At 40.2% G+C, this 18,820-nt stretch overlaps 1 protein-coding gene across 10 annotated transcripts in view; it reads right to left on the bottom strand.

The window, feature by feature from the left end:
- SERGEF (secretion regulating guanine nucleotide exchange factor) overlaps positions 1-18,820 on the bottom strand; it is a 168,843-nt gene that overhangs the window by 80,835 nt on the left and 69,188 nt on the right. The window contains exon 10 of one of the 10 annotated variants that reach the window (XM_030039615.2): positions 13,323-13,495. The exons of the other annotated variants lie outside the window; for them this stretch is intronic. Coding sequence (XP_029895475.1) covers positions 13,373-13,495 — 123 coding nt within the window. The 3' untranslated portion in view covers positions 13,323-13,372. Of the gene's footprint in view, positions 1-13,322; positions 13,496-18,820 lie in introns of those variants that run through there. 10 annotated transcript variants of the gene reach the window in all.

Genomic DNA, 18,820 nt, shown 5'->3' with positions numbered 1-18,820 from the left:
TCTGTCAAAGGCTTTATTGAAGTCTAGGTAGACAACATCCACAGCCTCTCCCTCATCTACTAAGCGAGTCACCTTTTCATAGAAGGAGATCAGGTTGGTCAAGCAGGACCGGCCTTTCATAAACCCATGCTGACTAGGCCTGATCACCTGGTTGTCCTGCACATCCCACACAATGGCACTCAAGGTGATCTGCTCCATAACCTTCCCCAGCACAGTGGTCAGGCTGACAGGCCTGTAATTCCCCAGATCCTCCTTCTGGCCCTTCCTGTAGATGGGCATCACATTTGCTAACTTCTAGTCAAGTGGGACCTCTCTGGTTAGCCAGGACTGCTGATAAATGATTAAAAGTGGCTTGGTAAGCACTTCCACCAGCTCCCTCAGTACCCTTGGGTGGTTCCCATCCAGCCCCATAGACTTATGTGTGTCTAATTGGTGTAGCAGGTTGCTAACCATTTCCCCTTGGATTATGGGGGCTTCATTCTGTTCCCCATCTCTGTCTTCCAGCTCAGGGGGCTCGGTACCCAGAGAACAACTGGTCTTACTATTAAAGGCTGGGGCAAAGGTGGCATTAAGTACCTCAGCCTTTTCCTCAGCCTTTGTCACTATATTTCCCCCCGCATCCAATAAAGGATGGAGATTCTCCTTAGCCCTCCTTTTGTTGCTAACGTATTTGTAGAAACATTTTTTTATTGTCTTTTACAGCAGTAGCCAGATCAAGCTCTAGTTGGGCTTTGGTCCTTCTAATTTTCTCCCTGTATAACATCACGACATCCTTCTAGTCCTCCTGAGTTGCCTTGCCCCCTCTTCCAAAGGTCATAAACTGTTCTTTTCTTCCCGAGTTCCAGCCAAAGCTAAAGCTCTCTGTTCAGCCAGGCCAGTCTTCCTCCCTACCGGCTTGTCTTTCAGCGCATGAGGATGGCCTGCTCCTGTGCATTTAAGGTTTCCTTCTTGAAGAATGTCCAGCCTTCCTGGAGTCTTTTGCCCTTCAGGGCTGCCTCCCAAGAGACTCTGTCAAGCAGTCTCCTCAACAGGCCAAAGTCTGCCCTCTGGAAGTCCAAGGTGGCAGTTCTGCTGACCCCACTCCTTACTTCTCCAGGAATTAATAACTCGATCAGTTCATGATCGCTATGCCCAAGATGGCCTCCAACCATCACATCACCCACAAGTCCATCTCTGTTCACAAACAACAGGTCCAGCAGGGCGCCTTCCCTAGTTGGCTCACTCACCAGCTGTGTCAGGAAGTTATCTTCCACACACTCCAGGAACCTCCTGGACTGTTTCCTCTCTGCTGTATTTCCAGCAGACATCTGGAAAATCAAAGTCCCCCATGAGAACAAGGGCTAGCGACTGTGAGACTTCTCCCAGCTACTTATAGAATATTTTGTCTGCCTCTTCATCCTGGTTGGGTGGTCTATAACAGAATCCTGCCATGATTTCTGCCTTGTTGGCCTTCCCCCTTATTCTTACCCATAAACACTCAACCCTATTATCACCATCATTAAGCCCTAGTCAGTCAAAACACTCCCTAACATACAAGGCTACCCCGCTGCCTCTCCTTCCTTGTCTATCCCTCCCGAAGAGTTTATAGCCATGCATTGCAGCACTCCAGTTGTGCAAGTCATCCCACCATGTTTCCGTGATGGCAACTATATCATAGTTTTCCTGCTGCAAAATGGCTTCCAGCTCTTCCTGTTTGTTGCCCATGCTGCATGCATTGGTGTAGATGCACTTCAGTGGGGCTATTGTTCCTGCCACCTTTTTGGAGGGAGAAACCCTAATTTGGACGTGACCATTCTCAGGCACTTCCATGATTTCTAACACATCAATAACCCTTGCATCTTTGCTGCCACATGGATTTCCATCCACTACCTCCACTAAGATGGTAGACCGAAGGACCTTGTTAGCACACTGCCCTTCAAACACAGGCATGCTAACCCCAGGCTTATCTCTAGCAAACCTGGTTTTATCCCTTTCCTCCTTCAAATCTAGTTTAAAGCTCTTCCAGTGAGCCCTGCTAACTCCTGTGCAAAGATCCTTTTCCCCCTTTGAGACAGGTGTACCCTGTCTATCGCCAGCAGGCCTGGTGTCATGTAGACCAACCCATGATCAAAAAACCCAAAACTCTGCCAGTGACACTAGGCTCAGAGTCCAGTACTGATCTGCTGGGTCTTCTTGTTTTTTCCCTCATCATTCCCTGCAACTGGGCGGATAGAGGAGAACACTACTTGTGCTCCTGATCCCTTAAGCAGTCAATCACAAAGCCTTGAAAGTTCCAACTTGAACTTTTTTGAATAAGACTATAGCCACAGCATATTCTGTCAGAAAACCATCCATTAGCTCAAGAAAACAGCTGTAGGACAAGAGCAGACAAAAGAAAAAGTCACAGACCCTTGCTGTTGCTCTACTGGAGTGAGGTTGGAACACATCTGCTCTTTCCAGGGCTGGAAAATAAACTGCAGCTGGTCAACACCTGGTCAGTTGGGCAGCCCACCAACAGACCTCCAGCTATTTATGTTCAGGAGAACCATTCATTCATCTCAGCTGGGTTGTTCTTTAAAACCACATATTCATTCCAGTTTATTTTGACCTAGCAGCTGCCTAATTACAAGACATTTCTATCATGCACCAGGTCTCTCACACAATATCCATTCATTTCTCTCTTTCAGTCTTCTCTATCTGAGGCATGGTTCTTTCACACCACTACTAGCACATCAGTTTCAAATGGCCTTTTCGTCTCTTGTTTTCTCAGGGAACATGTAAGCCTGCCCAACTTCAAAGGCTCCACGTCTTGCCAGGGGACGAAATTCTGCAGGAGCAGAGTAAGCAGAGAGATGTGTCCCACCTCACAAGCCAAAGGATGCACTGACTGGTCATTCAATTCATATATGGAACTATTTTTCTTACAACTCATTTCTAAACATGACAGCATTTTTGCAGCTTAGAAGAATGAAGCAGATAATATAACCACTACAATACTATTCAAGTCTAATTGTGAAAAGAGTGGTTTCATAAGACCAACTAAATGCATACTAATTTATCCACAGAATTTGCCTATATATGTTGTGACCAGTGCCTACAGAAAAACAAAAGAAAACAACCTTTTCTCCCCAAAATCTCATGCAATAACACTCTCTGCTCAGTAATCCATTACTGGGGATGGATATCATCCAACACCAATCATCTGCAGTTGATGCCACAGAAGCACTATGCTGTCACTAGCAATTTTTTGACACCTCCAGAGGCTGAAAAACAGATCTTTCTTTCTCAGGAGCAAATAATTCCTTGATTAAGAAGCCAGCAGATGAGGTGTAGCTGTAGAACTATAAGTGTAAAGGCTTTAATCAGTTACAGTATAAACAGACTATAGCTTTGGAACCATAACAAATTGAGAATGCACTTGCTCCAGTAAGCCCAGTCCCACAAGTCAGGAGATTTCCACTACAACATAAGGAACTAACAGGGATAAAACCCCCACAAACAGTCTGAGAAACACGAAGCCCAACTTCTGAAGAACTGTGGTTATGACAGCCAAATTCAAATACGGCATTTTGGCAAAAAAGACTGGTAAATATTTTTCTTCTGTATGGGACCCTAACAAAACTCACAAGGAAAAAGTTCTTCCAAATTTAAGCTTAGTTTAAGTCCACATAATATCCGTATTTTTACATTTTCTTAAAGTTAAGTGAATAATCCTATTATACCAGTATCACACAACAGTGCCAGACTGGCATGAACCACAGTAAATACCTTCATTTGTGAACTATGGCTCACCAGAATCTTATTCTGGTCTCCCTACCGCAGTTATAGATGGACTACATTAGACTGCAAGAGATTTATGCCCAATAATTATTTCTCCCTTTTATTTCCTAATACTGCCACAGATAAAGCTATACCTTCTGGAATAAAAAAGAAAAACAACTTTAATAGAGCAAATTTTGAAAAGCTTTCATTGCTCACATCCACTTGCACACTGGCTATAAATACATGTAATTTGCAATGTGGCAAACCTTGTTTGTTTTTTGAGGAGGGGTCCTATTTGCAACCTAGTGGAATCCCTTACTCCATCAGCATTAAAGGCATCACACACATTATTGAAAACTGCCTACAAAGGAAAAAGAAAGATGGATAGTGAAGGTCGGGCAACGTGAATTCATTTAGAGTTCTTGAAATTAAGGGGTTGTGAATGAAACAAAACTCCAGAAGAAGCTACTAAAACTTGATAAATGGGCAAGACTGAGACAGATAAAATTTACTGTGGTCAGGTACAGCATAATAAATCTTTCTGGATACCAAAAAGAATCATTTAGACTATTCACATATACCAATAGATTCTAAATTAGTTGGAACCTCTCAGAGGAACTATCTAGCATTGCTGTGGACCAGAAATAGCTGCTCAATGTGTAACAGCAACCCAAAAAGCAAGAAATTAGACTGGTATAGAGAGGGAGATGGTATTGTCATCTTTTCACGCAGACCAGTTACATTTTACAGTTTCATTCTGATACTGTCAGGAAAAAGGGACAAGTACCCATAAGAAAGACCAAATGTCTTGACCTAATAAAAGCAATAGCAACATGTAAAAATGAGCCTCAATCCTGCTGAAGACCACATTATTTATTCCTCAAAACAGAGGAAACTAATAGCAGAACACCAATATTTCAAAATCAAGCCTTATACAAAATCCTAGTTAGGAGTAGCTTATATGACTATCCTAGCAGTAGCAAAATGACTCCTCTTCATTCCAGGAAGACAACTTCAGTTCAACTCACTACAACCCTATCTAGCAGCCTAATTCCACCACATCCACTCTGTTTTCATACTACTAGGACCAAAGAGATTCTGCTAGGAAAGCTCCACAGCACTGCAACAGACTGAACCAATGCTGTTCCCAAAAGAAGAGTATTTTGGACCAGAATAAGCAACAAGGGAATGACATATCATTATTTTTTTTTTTTTTTCCTAAAAGCAAAACTCACCTGTTTCATGCTAAGATACACTGCTTTGCCAAAGGAAGGACACAGGAGCTATTTGCATTGCACACGAAGCATTATGGGTCTTACTGAAACGTTAACGTAAAGTCTACCATGACACCAAATGAAGAGGAGGCAGCTGCAGATCTGTTGGTTTTCTAATGTGAAGAAAGCATCTGTCTCATCTAGAAGAGACACTGTTTTTAAACCAGATATTTTGATTTAGATATTTCCAACTATTTAAAAAAAAAAAAAAAAAACACAAACAAATCCAAAAAAACCAAACCTTTAAGCACCGCAGAAAAACTTCCCATGATTTTGATTACTCTCGTATATACGAGCTCCTCCTTCTCTACCTTCATCTTCTCTCTCACTCATGTTGTGAGCCCATCATATCTATTCCTCCTTTAATTACTTCTCAATAGAAATCAAGATAGGCCTCATCTTCCTGAGGCTAGATTACATTCCTTCCATATTTCAGCCTAAGGTTTTGGTTTTTTCTCCCATGTTTTAATCTTTTTCATAGGTTTCAAGCTGTTTCTTCTTGCTGTTCTTGAATTGTTCAAATCAATCCCATACTGGACACAATATAAAAGCAGCAGAGGCTAATGCCCAGCACACCTTCCTGACAATCACTCACCTTGAGAATAGAATTAACCCTTTTAGGCCACACCATAATGCCACAAACCAAACTCAGATGATATCCACCCCAGCCCTCACAGCTTTCAAAGATGCTCCTGCCTGATAAGAGGTGAATCCCTCCTCTTGTAACTACAATCTGCATTCTTGCTGCCAATATGACCCTACACTTGGCAAAGCTGACCTGCTGTGCTGGTTTTGGCTGGGATAGAGTTAATTTTCTTCATAGTAGCTGGTATGGGGCTGTGCTTTGGATTTGTGCTGGAAACAGTGTTGATAACACAGGGATGTTTTCGTTATTGCTGAGCAGGGCTTACACAGAGCCAAGGCCTCTTCTGCTTCTCACCCCACCCCACCAGCGAGCAGGCGGGGGGGGGCACAGGAAGTTGGGAGGGGACACAGCTGGGACAGCTGACCCCAACTGACCCAAGGGATATCCCAGACCATATGTCATCACGCTCAGCATGTAAACCTGGGGAAGAAGGAGGGAGGGGGGGACGTTTGGAGTGATGGCCTTTGTCTTCCCAAGTAACCACTACACATGATGGAACCCTGCTGTCCTGGAGACGGCTGAACACCTGCCTGCTGATGGGAAGTGGTGAATTAACCACTTGCTTTGCTTTGCTTGTGTGCGTGGCTTTTGCTTTACTTATTAAACTTTCTTTATCTCAGCCCACAAGTTTTCTCCCTTTTACCCTTTCAATTCTCTCCCCCATCCCACCAGGGGGGAGTGAGCGAGCAGCTGGGTGGTGCTTAGCTGCCGGCTGGGGTTACACCCTGACACCTGCCTAGTGTCTGCCCTCCCAAAGTAGACAAACAGTCCAGTTTTTTTTTTAATACTAGTGACTCCACTAAACACACATATTTGATAAAGTCTTCATTTACAGTGATATTTCTAGGACCTCTCACAGCCAGTTTGTAATTTTTAATGGCGTTTTCATTTTTTAGTGGTTTTTATTGTCATTTTGTATCTTTATAATTTTCTGATCAGAATGTCATACACTGTTTAGCCAACTGCCTGACAGAAATCCAAGTATATTACATTGGCAATTGAAAATCTAAGTATGTTACATCTGCATTTGACATTGATACATTTATCAAACTTTCATCTCATAAAAAATAGGTATCACATTAGTTGGACAAGATATATTTTCCATAGCCACATACTCACTGCAAGCAACTATATTATCATCCTTTAAACCTTTATTGACCAAAATTCTTGCCAGCCACGCCATTATTTTGGCCAAGGCAAATACCAGGCTGACAGGCCTATAATTATTTGAGTCATCTAGTTCAACTTTTAAAATATTGGCAGGGCATTGTCTTTCACCTAGTCTTCTGAAACTTCCCTGACATTCTGAAAAAAAAAAATTATCAACATCAACAACCTAGCGAGAGCTTTGGCCATCTCTCTTAAACTCTGAAATGAAATGTTTCAGCCTTGATTTTTAAAATTCTACCTCTAGAAGCTGAGTAAATGCTGATACAGAGAAGGGAATCTCCTCACTGTATGATACTTCTGCTTCTTCCCCAAGTGCAAAACAGAAATTATTACTAATGTAAAATTTGCCTTGCCAAGGTTTGATGTTTTGCCAATAGACATATTTAAAATGTTTTAGTATTGACAGTGCATAGTCTCCTGTATTTGTCTTTGAGAGCAAACTCACTCACATTATCACAGCTCTTTTCCTATCCCTATTAGACAGAGCTGGTCATCCTGTGATCTGGTGGCTCATGGCAGGCTGCAGTCAATGCCTTATATTATGTTTTGTTTCAGGGGAGTGGAGAAGATTTCCCACCTGTTGGACACCCCCTAAGACCTCTTATTTCCAACTTGTTAATGACTGAGAAACAAGTAATGCAGTTTTTAATATAAAATGCCCCTTTCACTCCTATGAGTCTACTTGGTTCCTCCTAAATAAATTGTAACCATACACGTTGACAATGCAATACCACAACTTTTTCCATAAGGTTTCATACTGAAATATTTTGTTGCATCATGACTTAAAGGAGGGTATTTTATCCTTTGTTACAGACTACAAGGGAGTTGGCTAACCTAAACAAAGTGGGGAAGGCAGAGATACTGTCGGTGACCTCCTGTATTACTTCATCTATCTTCCTGCTACTCAGTAAGATTACAACATTCCCACAGGCACAGAAGTCAGGCTCCCATCCTCCTACTGTTAAATCATATCTTTCCTTTCATTCTCACAGGGTGGCTCTGTAACAGCGCACAGGAATCATCAAGACAGACAAGACAATTTTTCAAATAACATTTTATGAGCAGTGCTATATCCTCATTATAAAAAAGAATCAATACTTTAAAATAACTCCTGAAGACAGGAACACATTCTTTAATTAATACATCTAGAGAGTCACTGGGAAATAGACTGATCAGAAATCCCTTTACAAGACCTGTTTTCCTTTCAATTTATAATATATTGCTTAAATAATATGTGGGTTTAAAATTCCAGCTTCATCTGATACCACAGTCTATGCCACTAGATAGAATACAAAATTATAGAAACTCTGAAGAATGGAGTTTTAACATCTTTTATTAAAGCAGCAGCAATTTTTGCAACAGATTAAAAGTACTACAGGTTATATTAAAGTCAGCAGCCCACCAGGCTTCACCACTAATTACAAAACACACCTACCTCTCATGCATTTGTAATTCAAAGTGGCATCCCTCTTTAGGTGGAAGTCAAGAAGCAGCACTTCTCCCTATTTCAGAACCTTTCAGAAATCTGGTGAACTCATTTAACCTAAAGTGACATATACAGCCCAGCTAAGAACAGCAACAACAATAAGGAAACCCCTTCCTAGATATTCTTGAACCTGATTAAACTGAAGCGTCACTGCGTAACAGCTAAAACCCACCTCATCTGCCTTGAGTTCTCAGGCCATCAACTTCAGAAGTGCTTTATTCTCACAATTAAGGTCATTATGTGCGAAAGATTGAGAACTACCGCTCAAGCATCCCGTGAAGGAGGTGAAGTGTACGTACTCATGCCTATACATGACGCTTACACATTGGCAAATACCACGAGTGTCAGAGTTTGCCAGTAGCCAAAGTTTTTACTTGAGCACTCTCTGGCCAACATACCATTCCTTGACAAGAACCACTAGGCTTGAGATCATATTCTCTTCAACGTCCACTGATGCACACAGGCTCCAACATTTACTCCTTTGCCCAGCCTCTCCAATATCCACTCTAAATATAAGCTACTTCCTCTTAATAGAGGCGGCATCTGTACAGCATGGCTGCCCTGCTATCACAATTTCAAATAACAATGGGAATTGAAGCACGTCACTTCCAATGACTCCAAAAGCATTTAACCACTGCAGTCAGGGAGTAGAAAAGAAGAACAGTATCTGACTTTCCAACTATTTCAAAATATTGGAATATCATCTTCTGTGGCAGATTTCACCTCAAAAATATCTGAAGTGTTCTAAAGTACACAGTTATCACTTTACTCTCAACTACCTGGCCAAAAAAAACCAAAAAAAATTGGAATGGCAGTTTTAAGCAACTTGCCTTTTCAACCTAGTGCTAAAATACTGTGGTACTTACTGGATAAGGGAGAGCTTGGTTAGTCATGATACCTTTAGAACCACATAACCTGAAAAATATTTGGATTAAATAGCTTACTCTTACTTTGAAGGTTGTATTATGCAAGAAAAGTCTTTTTACCTGTGAGTGAATTCCTGTTACATTTTAATACATTCATTTCTTTTTTAATTATTACACCTCTGTCATCTTTGCATACAGCACGCAACCATTTTTATTACAGAAAGCCTGAAAACTTTTTCTTTTTTTTCTCTCTCTCTCTTTTTTTTTTTTAAGAGCTTGCATCTCTTTCCAGTTTCTCAAGATTATTTTGCGGGACTGCTGCTGGAGATAGAAGTAATCCATTCCCAAGCTCAGAGGATCAAAATATTCTGTAACTCAACTACTGAGCATCAGTCAACATACATGATGGAAGATTCTGGCCATTCAGTCATGGCTGAATTCTTCACATCACTTGTGTGAGGTGAAGCAAAGCATCTGCAAATGCCATACAGACAGAATAATCTTTACCACACACATTCATGTATTTTCTTCTTTTTCTAGACTACTTTTCCTTTTTCCATTCATTCTCTCCTTTTGCCTCTGCAGTATCCTACTTACTTTTCTTTGTGTGCACATATAGGCATTCTGACATAAAGGACATCTTCCATTCCTCAGTAAGTACTGCAGCCCTCAAGTAAAATAACTACTAAGCTAAGCTATCGGGACAAAAAGATCTAATAAAGGAGCAAATGGTTTGTGTATATGTTTGAGATCACTTGTAAGTAAAAATAAGGCAGTAAAATATTCTGCAGATTTTCCTGGTTGACTTTACTCTGTAGTCTTTAAGGGTAAAAAGATCTCCTAAAACTGCAAGGAAACAAGGACTGAAAGTAAAGGCGAGTGCAAAGTGTCTCTTTTTCCCTACTACCTTTGAAAATTATCAGGCTTTTTAAAACTCCACATAGATTGTTTTCCCATTTTTCCTTTCCTCCTCCCCAACCTCCCTCACTAAAGACCAACAAATCTTGTATGCAGGAGAAACCAGTCTACAACTGCTAATTTACCCATACAGAGGAACACATTTAGCATATCCTCAAATTTATCATTATTAGGAACATATATAAGCCCATATTTAGAAACTAAGTTCCTAATTTGGACCTGAGTGAGTACACGAGGCACTGCTATTTTTAAAACAAACAGAAATAAGAACAAGCTCAGAACTATGTTGCACCTTTAAAAAGAATAAATTCAGTATGTGATTGTGATCGAGAGAGTGCACAAATTATGTTTCTTAAAATCATTTTTAAAGGAATGATTTTCCACATGCTTTTCTACACAGGCTCCCTCTTGACTAAAAGGGAGCTAAGAAACATCAAAGGCTAAATTGCTCATGAGACTGCCTGAAGAAAAAGGTTCTTTTAGGTCAGCATGAACGGTAATAACATTCACCTCAGCCTCAGCAATTAAGGAAACTGTTTCCATCTCTACAGGCATCAGTCTCTTGAAAAGTGAAGGAACAACGTATTCAACACAAACATGAATGAAATGTTGACCAGATTGAAAAAAAAAAAAAGACTAAAAATATACTTGGATAACAGAAGACATTTTTGGAGGGGGAAAAAAAGTGAGTAGCTAGGCAATGCATTAAAATTACTTCCCTGGCTTCCATTCAGATGCTGTCCAAGCACAGCTTCATTGTTTGGCATGTTGCTCATCTCCTCACGTCACCTTCATCCTCTAACTCAGATAACCTACAGATAAAAATATACAGAGCCCTATTCTAGGATTCAGCAATATTACCCCAGTAGTCAGCAGCAAAAACTGGGGCCTTCTTGATTCATAAAGAATTTTTAAAGCCCCTGTGAAATACAGAGCGTAGGGAGGGTGAAAGCTTACATCAAACTGAGGCATATGATTCTTTCAGGTTCACTTACAAAGCAGGACATGTTTGTTATCCATGATGAGAGGGGCTTACCAGCCTACTGCATCTGCATGTTCCCACAGGAAGACAGTGCAATGGAGGAAAGGGAATGCCGAATCTGAAATTCATTTCATCAGCCAAATACATTTTAGATTAATTACAGAAAATTATTTCCCCCTTCAACATCAACACATTGTTTTGCTTCTCAGGCCCCTTTAATGCACAGTATTGGTGCCCCTCAGTCATCTGCCACCAAAACACAGCCAGCACAGAATAGGACTGCACACATCTCAAACTGTTTCATAGAATATACATGAGGAAAGAAAAAAATAATCTTATCCACGTGAAACTGCAGAAGGGGATTCTGGTTGATGGACCCCCCCCCCCAGCACCCTCTCAAAGTAGCAGAAACAGCTCCATCAAGCAGATGGGGATCATTTCTATTTTTATTATCATTATTATTATGGTTTAAGAGAATGCTGACTTTTTATGGTTACAAATCAGGAATAGCCAGCTCACTGCCCAGAGACATGGATTAGGGCTCCTGCTGATGAATCGTCTTTTCAGCCCACCTTTCTGGCATCCCTTGTGTGCTCCTTTTCTGAGCACTCCTCCACCACGCAGCACACATCTTTTCCAGTCATCTTCCACTGCTCCTCACTGCCACCTCACTGTCACAGAAAAGAGGCTCCTCTCCCTCTGCAGAGCAAGAAACAGGATATACCCTGCCCTACTGTAACATTGCTGCCTGCCTCTGCAAATCATCCTGGATTATCACTACGGAGCAACAGAGAGACTGAGCTGCAGCAAGACATCAGCATCCCTTCCATTTTCAGCATCGTTCTGTCTTATTAAGCAATGTGCCTAAACTAGCAGCAAACTAAAAATAAAATAGGAAGGATGAGTTTGATAAGGGAGGCCTTATCAGCCTTTGCTGCCTTCAAACCAACCAAAAATGGGGGAAGGGAGGCACTTTTAAAGGCAATGCTTTCCACACTGCAGTATCTAGGAACCAGACTCCGCTAAATACACACAGCACACACACAGTAGACACAGTTGCCGTAGCAACAGCATTGCAGGGAAATTTTTCAGTAAAGCTTCTCACTTTCTACCAAGGTTACTTTCAGATTACCCCTTAGCACAGAGTTCTGCTAGGATCAGACAACATCTTGCATCTGTCTTGAACACGTCTGCACGAAATGATGTGATGGCCACACCACAGGGAAGAACAAGGCACTCCACAAGTTACCACGGAACCGGGCTCTTAAAGCACCCAGCGCACCATCTGACAGCAACAGCTTGCAAGCTAATCTATTGTCATCTCACAACAGAATAAAACTGTGATCTGTTGTAATCAGATGTTCTTTAATCTATCGTTTGTTTTCTTAAAAATTGCTAGCTTTAAATAAAGATCTACAGCATGTTTCTGCCACAATTTTTCTCTGCAACAACAGACTTAAGTTTCTAATACTGATCACCACCTCAAAAAAATATCCCAAGTAGAAAATAAAAAGTATAACCAGAAAACATCTAAGCTGCTTGTTTTTACACATACTTTTATCCTTTCACTAACACCGTTAAATGGCAGTGAAAGTATGTGGTACAGCATGTCATGAAAAAAATTTGGTCAAAAAAAAAAAAAAATCACTTGAATAATTTGCAAGCTTAAACAACACCAGTGAGTTAGTTTACTTTGTTCCATTTGGTTCCCTTAGTTTTTCAGATAAAGAAAAACACATAAATTTCCACTCCCCCTCCGAGATGCAAGAAATTTTTTCTCACACAAACATTTAAGCTGTGATCAACTGTCACTCCCAAATAAAAAATAAAGAATAAGGACTTGTTCAAAACATAACACAAACATCACTCAAGAAACACTTCTTCATCAGCTCTTTCTACTTCAAGGAGGAACAAGTTTTAAACTTTGGCCTTTAAACCCGAAAATGTTTTTGGCATGCAATCTCTTTTGACTGGAGAGCTGCAAAAGTAACCCCCTGCATAATCAAACAGCAAAACAGAACTGTTTCACAACTTGCTCAAAGGATACAAAGATCCAAAAAGAAAAGTTGGCAAAGAATCAAAACTAATCAAATTAAATAGGACTGTTTCTAAGTTTATGTCTTGCTATCTATAAAGACAAAAGTATGTTCTTGAAATACATCTTTATGACAAAAAATAGATAATTTCAGCATCAATTGTATTATATAGTTCCAACCAAATGGCTGTCACACCATACCAGATAGCTTCATTAGAAAAGAATGCTTCAGGCTACACTAGAAGACAGGCAGTTCAGAAACTGTCTGCTACTGAGAGCTGCAGAGACCCCACTATACATCCGAATCTTGACAGTTTGGGTAAAAGAATGATGTTAGCTCCGATGAGTTGTAGAAAATCTTCAGATTTCTTGGCACTCTGTTAATAAAGGATATTGTAAAATAGGTATTAAATTTACCTCTGGGAGAACACGCAAGCATAAGACAAAAGGAGCTACTGTGACAATTTAAACAGGACCAAGCTGAATCCTCCACCATATAAAGTCATGACTGGGTATCCTAAGGGAGATGCCATCACTTAAAAAAAACGTACTCCTGTTGCAGGAATAATTTGGGTAAAGGTCTCCAGCTTGAATTAAGAAAACAGGACTAAATAATCATACTTGTCCCTGTGCTCCTAAAAACTTTATATATACAGCAGCATAAGATAGAACCAAATCTCAGAAGCAACACTAGAAAAGGACACACAAAACAACTGATTTAAGAAGTGTCTCTTCACCTAGTTGGAGGGGGCTTTCTGGGGAATTCAGAAAATAATTGCTATTTTCTTTTTCTTTTAAGAGATGTAGCTTTTTTTGCTTTTCCTGCCGTCCTTCAAAGTGGGTTCTGCAAGGGATTCCCAGCCCTCAGGGCTGCCTAACAAGGCTAACTACTCAAGACTCTCCTGGTGTAAATCAGACAGGTGTCCACATGCTGTGAAGATAACTTCTCATTTCAAACCAGCTTTCTTGGGATGCTCCAAATCAAAGGAGCAGAACTTCATGCAAAAGGGAAGGATCATTTAACAAAAAATGCTGGGGACTGCAATTCAAAGAACCTAGCTCTAGTCCCAGATCAGCCAGAGCCCAGTGTTAGCTCAGGCAAACCAACCAAGCTGGTGCCTCTGCTCCACGGCTGTGGAATGCCAGTAGCACCACTTCTTAAGCATTTCCATCCGAGGCACTTGGTCAGTGTCACTGCGATCACCAAAGGAGAACCTATACAGGTCAGGAGCAATTAATTCCTAAACATGCATTCGGAAGGACCTAATAAGTTGCTTAATAATAGCACGCTTTCTTTTGCTCTTTTTTAAAGAACCAAACATTTTTTATGTTTTCAGCCTCTCATTTACAGAGAGATGGAGGTGATAAGGTTGAAGACTCTTTTATTACCATTTAAGAAAATAATGCTAAAATAACGCCCACTTTCAAAACTGCCAACTGTTTTGATCAAGGCCTTACAATTCACTTGCAGTTCCAGTCTACATCAAGAGCAGCAACCTCCCAGCTCCCACTTTCCAAACCTTCACCCACCTCACAAGCTACTCTCAACTGAAGATGTTCCACCCAGGAAAAAAACAAAACCAACCAAAACCAACCCATAAGCTGTTGAACAAATTTTACGTGAGCTACTTGCAACACCAAAAATTGAAATGTGGTTATTAAGAACCCTTTGTTAAAGGACCATGTTTACGTCTCTTCTCTCCTCATCTGAAAGCTTTTGTGCATCGTGAAAAACAAGCTCAGTATGAAATCGGATACAAAGCTTCAGGACAGCAAAAGGTCCCAGAGGAAACTGATGTTAAAGAAGCATAACACAACTAAGTACTAAGCTCAGCTTATTTCTATTGTTGTTTTTAAAATCACGGGCACCAAGATTTTGAATTAAGGCTTACTATGGAAAAGATAACCTACCTCTTACAATGGAAGACATCTTCAATGAATAAAACTGGAAGGAGACAGAGCAAAAACTATGTAGGCAGAAGCTAACTCTTGGCAGAGCTCAGAGAAGGGGAAGAAGGTAGTCTTTGATTATGTACATTTACAGTGGCCTTAATATCAGAAGCATGAAAAAAATATAAATGAAATATGTGGGGGAGGAAAAAAAAAATTTCATTATCTCTTATCATCAACATCTCTGCAGAAGAAACTCAGTTTGAGGAGAACTGTTGTGATTTCCAATTAAAAGAACAGGAATAGCCTTACCTTATTTCAAACACTGTAGAACATTAACAGTAAATGAAAAATCATGAAACCAGGGATTTGCATATCAAGTTATCTACAGCATTTAAATCTGGCTATATTAGAAACTCTTTTCTTCTGAGAGAAGAGAACAAGTAGCTTGATTCCCCTTCTCCTCACTGAACTTCTGACCAAGGTTTAGGACTGTCTGGAAGTCTTTTGCCTCTAGCCTAAATAAGACAGTGTTCCTCATCACTCAAACACACAGCCTAAAAGCAAAATACAAGGAAGAGAAATGTCAGCTTGTAACAGAAGTCTGCCACTCCTACTCACATATTTATAGCACCAGAGTTGAGTACAGGGGTAGTAGAATTTAAAATAACAATCAGGATATTAAGGACTCTGAAGTCAAGTAATCAGAAGCGGTAGCATACTAGGCACAAGGAAAAATGCATTGTCTAACAATGCAACTATCCCGCTATCTGTGAAAGCCATCTCCGTGTTAATAAAGCGTCCAAACAAAATGATGATAAAGTACTGCCGATACAGCTTAACACAGCAGTTTTGAAGAATAAGAGTTCCCGTCCAAAATTGGAGAGGAAAGAGTTGTACATTAGTTATGGGAGAAACTCCAAGTCTATAGGGCCTGAAATTAGGAATTACATTACAAAAATTTGTGATTGTCCATACAGATTTTCAAACAGACTGTTTTAGTTGCAAGGTCAGAAATGCCAAGTACAAAACATCTGAAGCACTGGGAACACCATCGTCTCCATTAGTAACTAAAGTTAAATTATTTTAAGATATTCTTGGCCAACACAGTGTTATGGTAAGTGTTCTTATGACAAGTTTTCACTGAGAATGAGGGTTTGCATCTCTGAATTCAAACTGATGCAAAGTTTCTTGAGGAAAATTTTATTTTCAATATGGATTTTTCAAGTTTTTGATTGGTGGTGTTTAAGTCACCAATATTGTATTTTTAAACTGAAAGACAACAGTTAGTAAACTGACATGTATTTTTTTTAAAAAAGAGATAAAAATAAGAGAAGTTTTGTGAAACACACCATTTTTTACTACAATAAGAAAGGAATAAGAAGAGGAATTTGCATAATCCATCATGGAAGCATAATCTTAAACTAAAAGCCAATTGTAAACTCAGGAATTCAGCAGAGGACTTTCCAAAACCAGGCATTAAAACATTAAAAGTACTTTTTTTTTTTTTTTTAAGATTAAATTAATCTGAAAATTTATTTTCAGAGGCAAGTTCTTGAAGAACCACTTGTGGCACTCTAATATATGAAAGAATATTGAGAGCACTTCTTTCAGCAATCAGAAGGGTGTATCCACACATTCATTCTTACATTCACATGTGCATTACGCATTCTGCGTCACCCCAGTCCCAGACAGCACATTTCATAGAGACAAGGCTTTTCATAAGGGCTGGCGGCTGGGCCCCAGAAGACCCAGATGCAGCAACCGAGGCATGCCATGCAGCCTCAAGCTTCAGCTCAGGAAGTACAGCCTTGCTGTGGGTTGCCAAAAGGAAAGCCAGAGAATAGGTCAGTCTCTCTCCTTACACGTGGCGTTCAAGAGCTGTCAGGACTGAACAGATGAACACACTGTTCACCTCTATGGCAAGCCTGGAGAGGTTAATTAAAAAACCAAAAAGCCACAAAAAAACCCCACATCTCCTCAAAAGATGCAGAGTTCTGAAGAACCCCTCTACAGGTCTGCCTGCAATATTGTCAAGGGATCTAGCCTTTCCAGAGGGAGAACCAAAGATTTTTTTATTTATTTTTTTTTAAATGAGATCTGATTAAAATTTAACACAGTTAAATAACGTATCTAGGAGCTCAAACAGCCTACTTCTAAAAAGGATGGTAAGTGGAAACTGAAAGACAAGCAGCATCTTTAAAAATCAGCTTCTTCAGGTGTCTAAAACAGTGCAATGGAGTATTATTTAAGCCAGAGTTTTAAAAATTTGGGCTACTACCTGCTCATTTCTATCCAGACTGTCACAACACACTGTACACTAGTGTGATAGGGTTTGGGTGCCTTTAATTATAACAGTGCTATTTTAAAACAAAACTTCTGTTCAAAAGAGTCTGACCAAGCTAGTAATCATAATCAGCAAAGCACCACTCAGGAGGAACACTACCTAACGAGCGACACAACTGCAGGCCTCAGGAACAAGACAGGATAAGCAGCCAAAGTCCAGAAAGTGGGCAAAGACCACACGCAGTCTCACCTTCTCCTTTGGTTACCACATTAACTCCATATTCACGATTAAAAGCATAACAAAATAGGAACTAAGAGAAAAAGCCTTGATGGCTTAGCAACACTTTTACTTGGTATTTAAGCATAAATAGCACGTAAGACACTATGTGATCTTGTCCACAGCCTGTGGTACACGCTGTAAATTGTCTTCTGGAGGTGAAGTCATCTACTTTTGGAGTGAAAGCCAGGGAATGCTGTCATTGCTACAGTCAGCCCCTGCTTGCTAACCCCTCTGTGTTTATGCTCACTGTTTCAAGGCTTGTGAGCTAGAATAGCTTACAGCGCTATATAAATGCAGAATCTGATAGGTTAGAAAAATCTGTTTAATGCAATATGTGAAAGCAGGGCAGAACGTGAACCATGAGATGTTTAATCAATTCCCAGAGCAGCTGATTCTGAAAAGCTGCAGCGACACAAAGCAGCGCCCTTTTCAGTAATCTGCACTGGGAAATTCACGGGATTTATCTGCAATGACCATAGTTGGGAAGGGAGTTCTTTTTTGATTACTCTGCTGAATTATCACTCTCTATTTAATATTTATCTATTAAAACTGCTCTCAGGTTTAAACATAAAACTAATGCTGCTAGCATCCATGATTTTTCATATATTCAGTTCCCTAAACTGTCTATAGCACTACAGTAACTGAAGGTATCTCAGTCTGAGGCATTTATTCTCCTGTCTTTGAAATGCTATTAATGTTCTCATTCATGTATTACTCAGTCTGGAAATTATGGCACTGAGGATGAGTTTTTTTTGAGTATCCAAGTTGCTTACAAACCAAAGTCTTGCTTTGAAAAGCATTTTTTCAATAGCATTCTACACGCATCTCAAAATAAAACAGACTCTTCAGTGGTCTGAGCACTCCACACAACTGATTTGCCTACAGTCACAATGAGAAAGATTTACTGGCAGAATAGTCATTTGCCCTGTCTTCATGCTGTGCCAATGTGGATGTATTACTTCTGCATAACAATTCAAGCCAAGATTAATGAAAGTAGATTGACGATATGTGATCATGTCCTCTGCATTGCTCTACTTTTCTTAGCATAGAATGGCTGTAAGTGTCCCGTCTCACTCTTTCATCATGTCTCAGAGATCCAAAGCTGAAGACAGACGGGCTGGCAAGTCATAAGCTACCTTCTTCCTCCTCCATTTTTTGATTTTAACCTAATCCATGGCAATCCTTCCACTTAAGTCAACATGTGTTTGGATTTACACCCTTCATCAATGCAGTGGAAGCTTCAGTG

This window comes from Aquila chrysaetos, chromosome 16 (assembly GCF_900496995.4).
Source record: "Aquila chrysaetos chrysaetos chromosome 16, bAquChr1.4, whole genome shotgun sequence".
In the NCBI taxonomy this organism is placed as follows: Eukaryota; Metazoa; Chordata; class Aves; order Accipitriformes; family Accipitridae; genus Aquila; species Aquila chrysaetos.
Note: the sequence above shows the minus strand (reverse complement) of the source record. Positions and strands in the feature narration are given on the sequence as shown.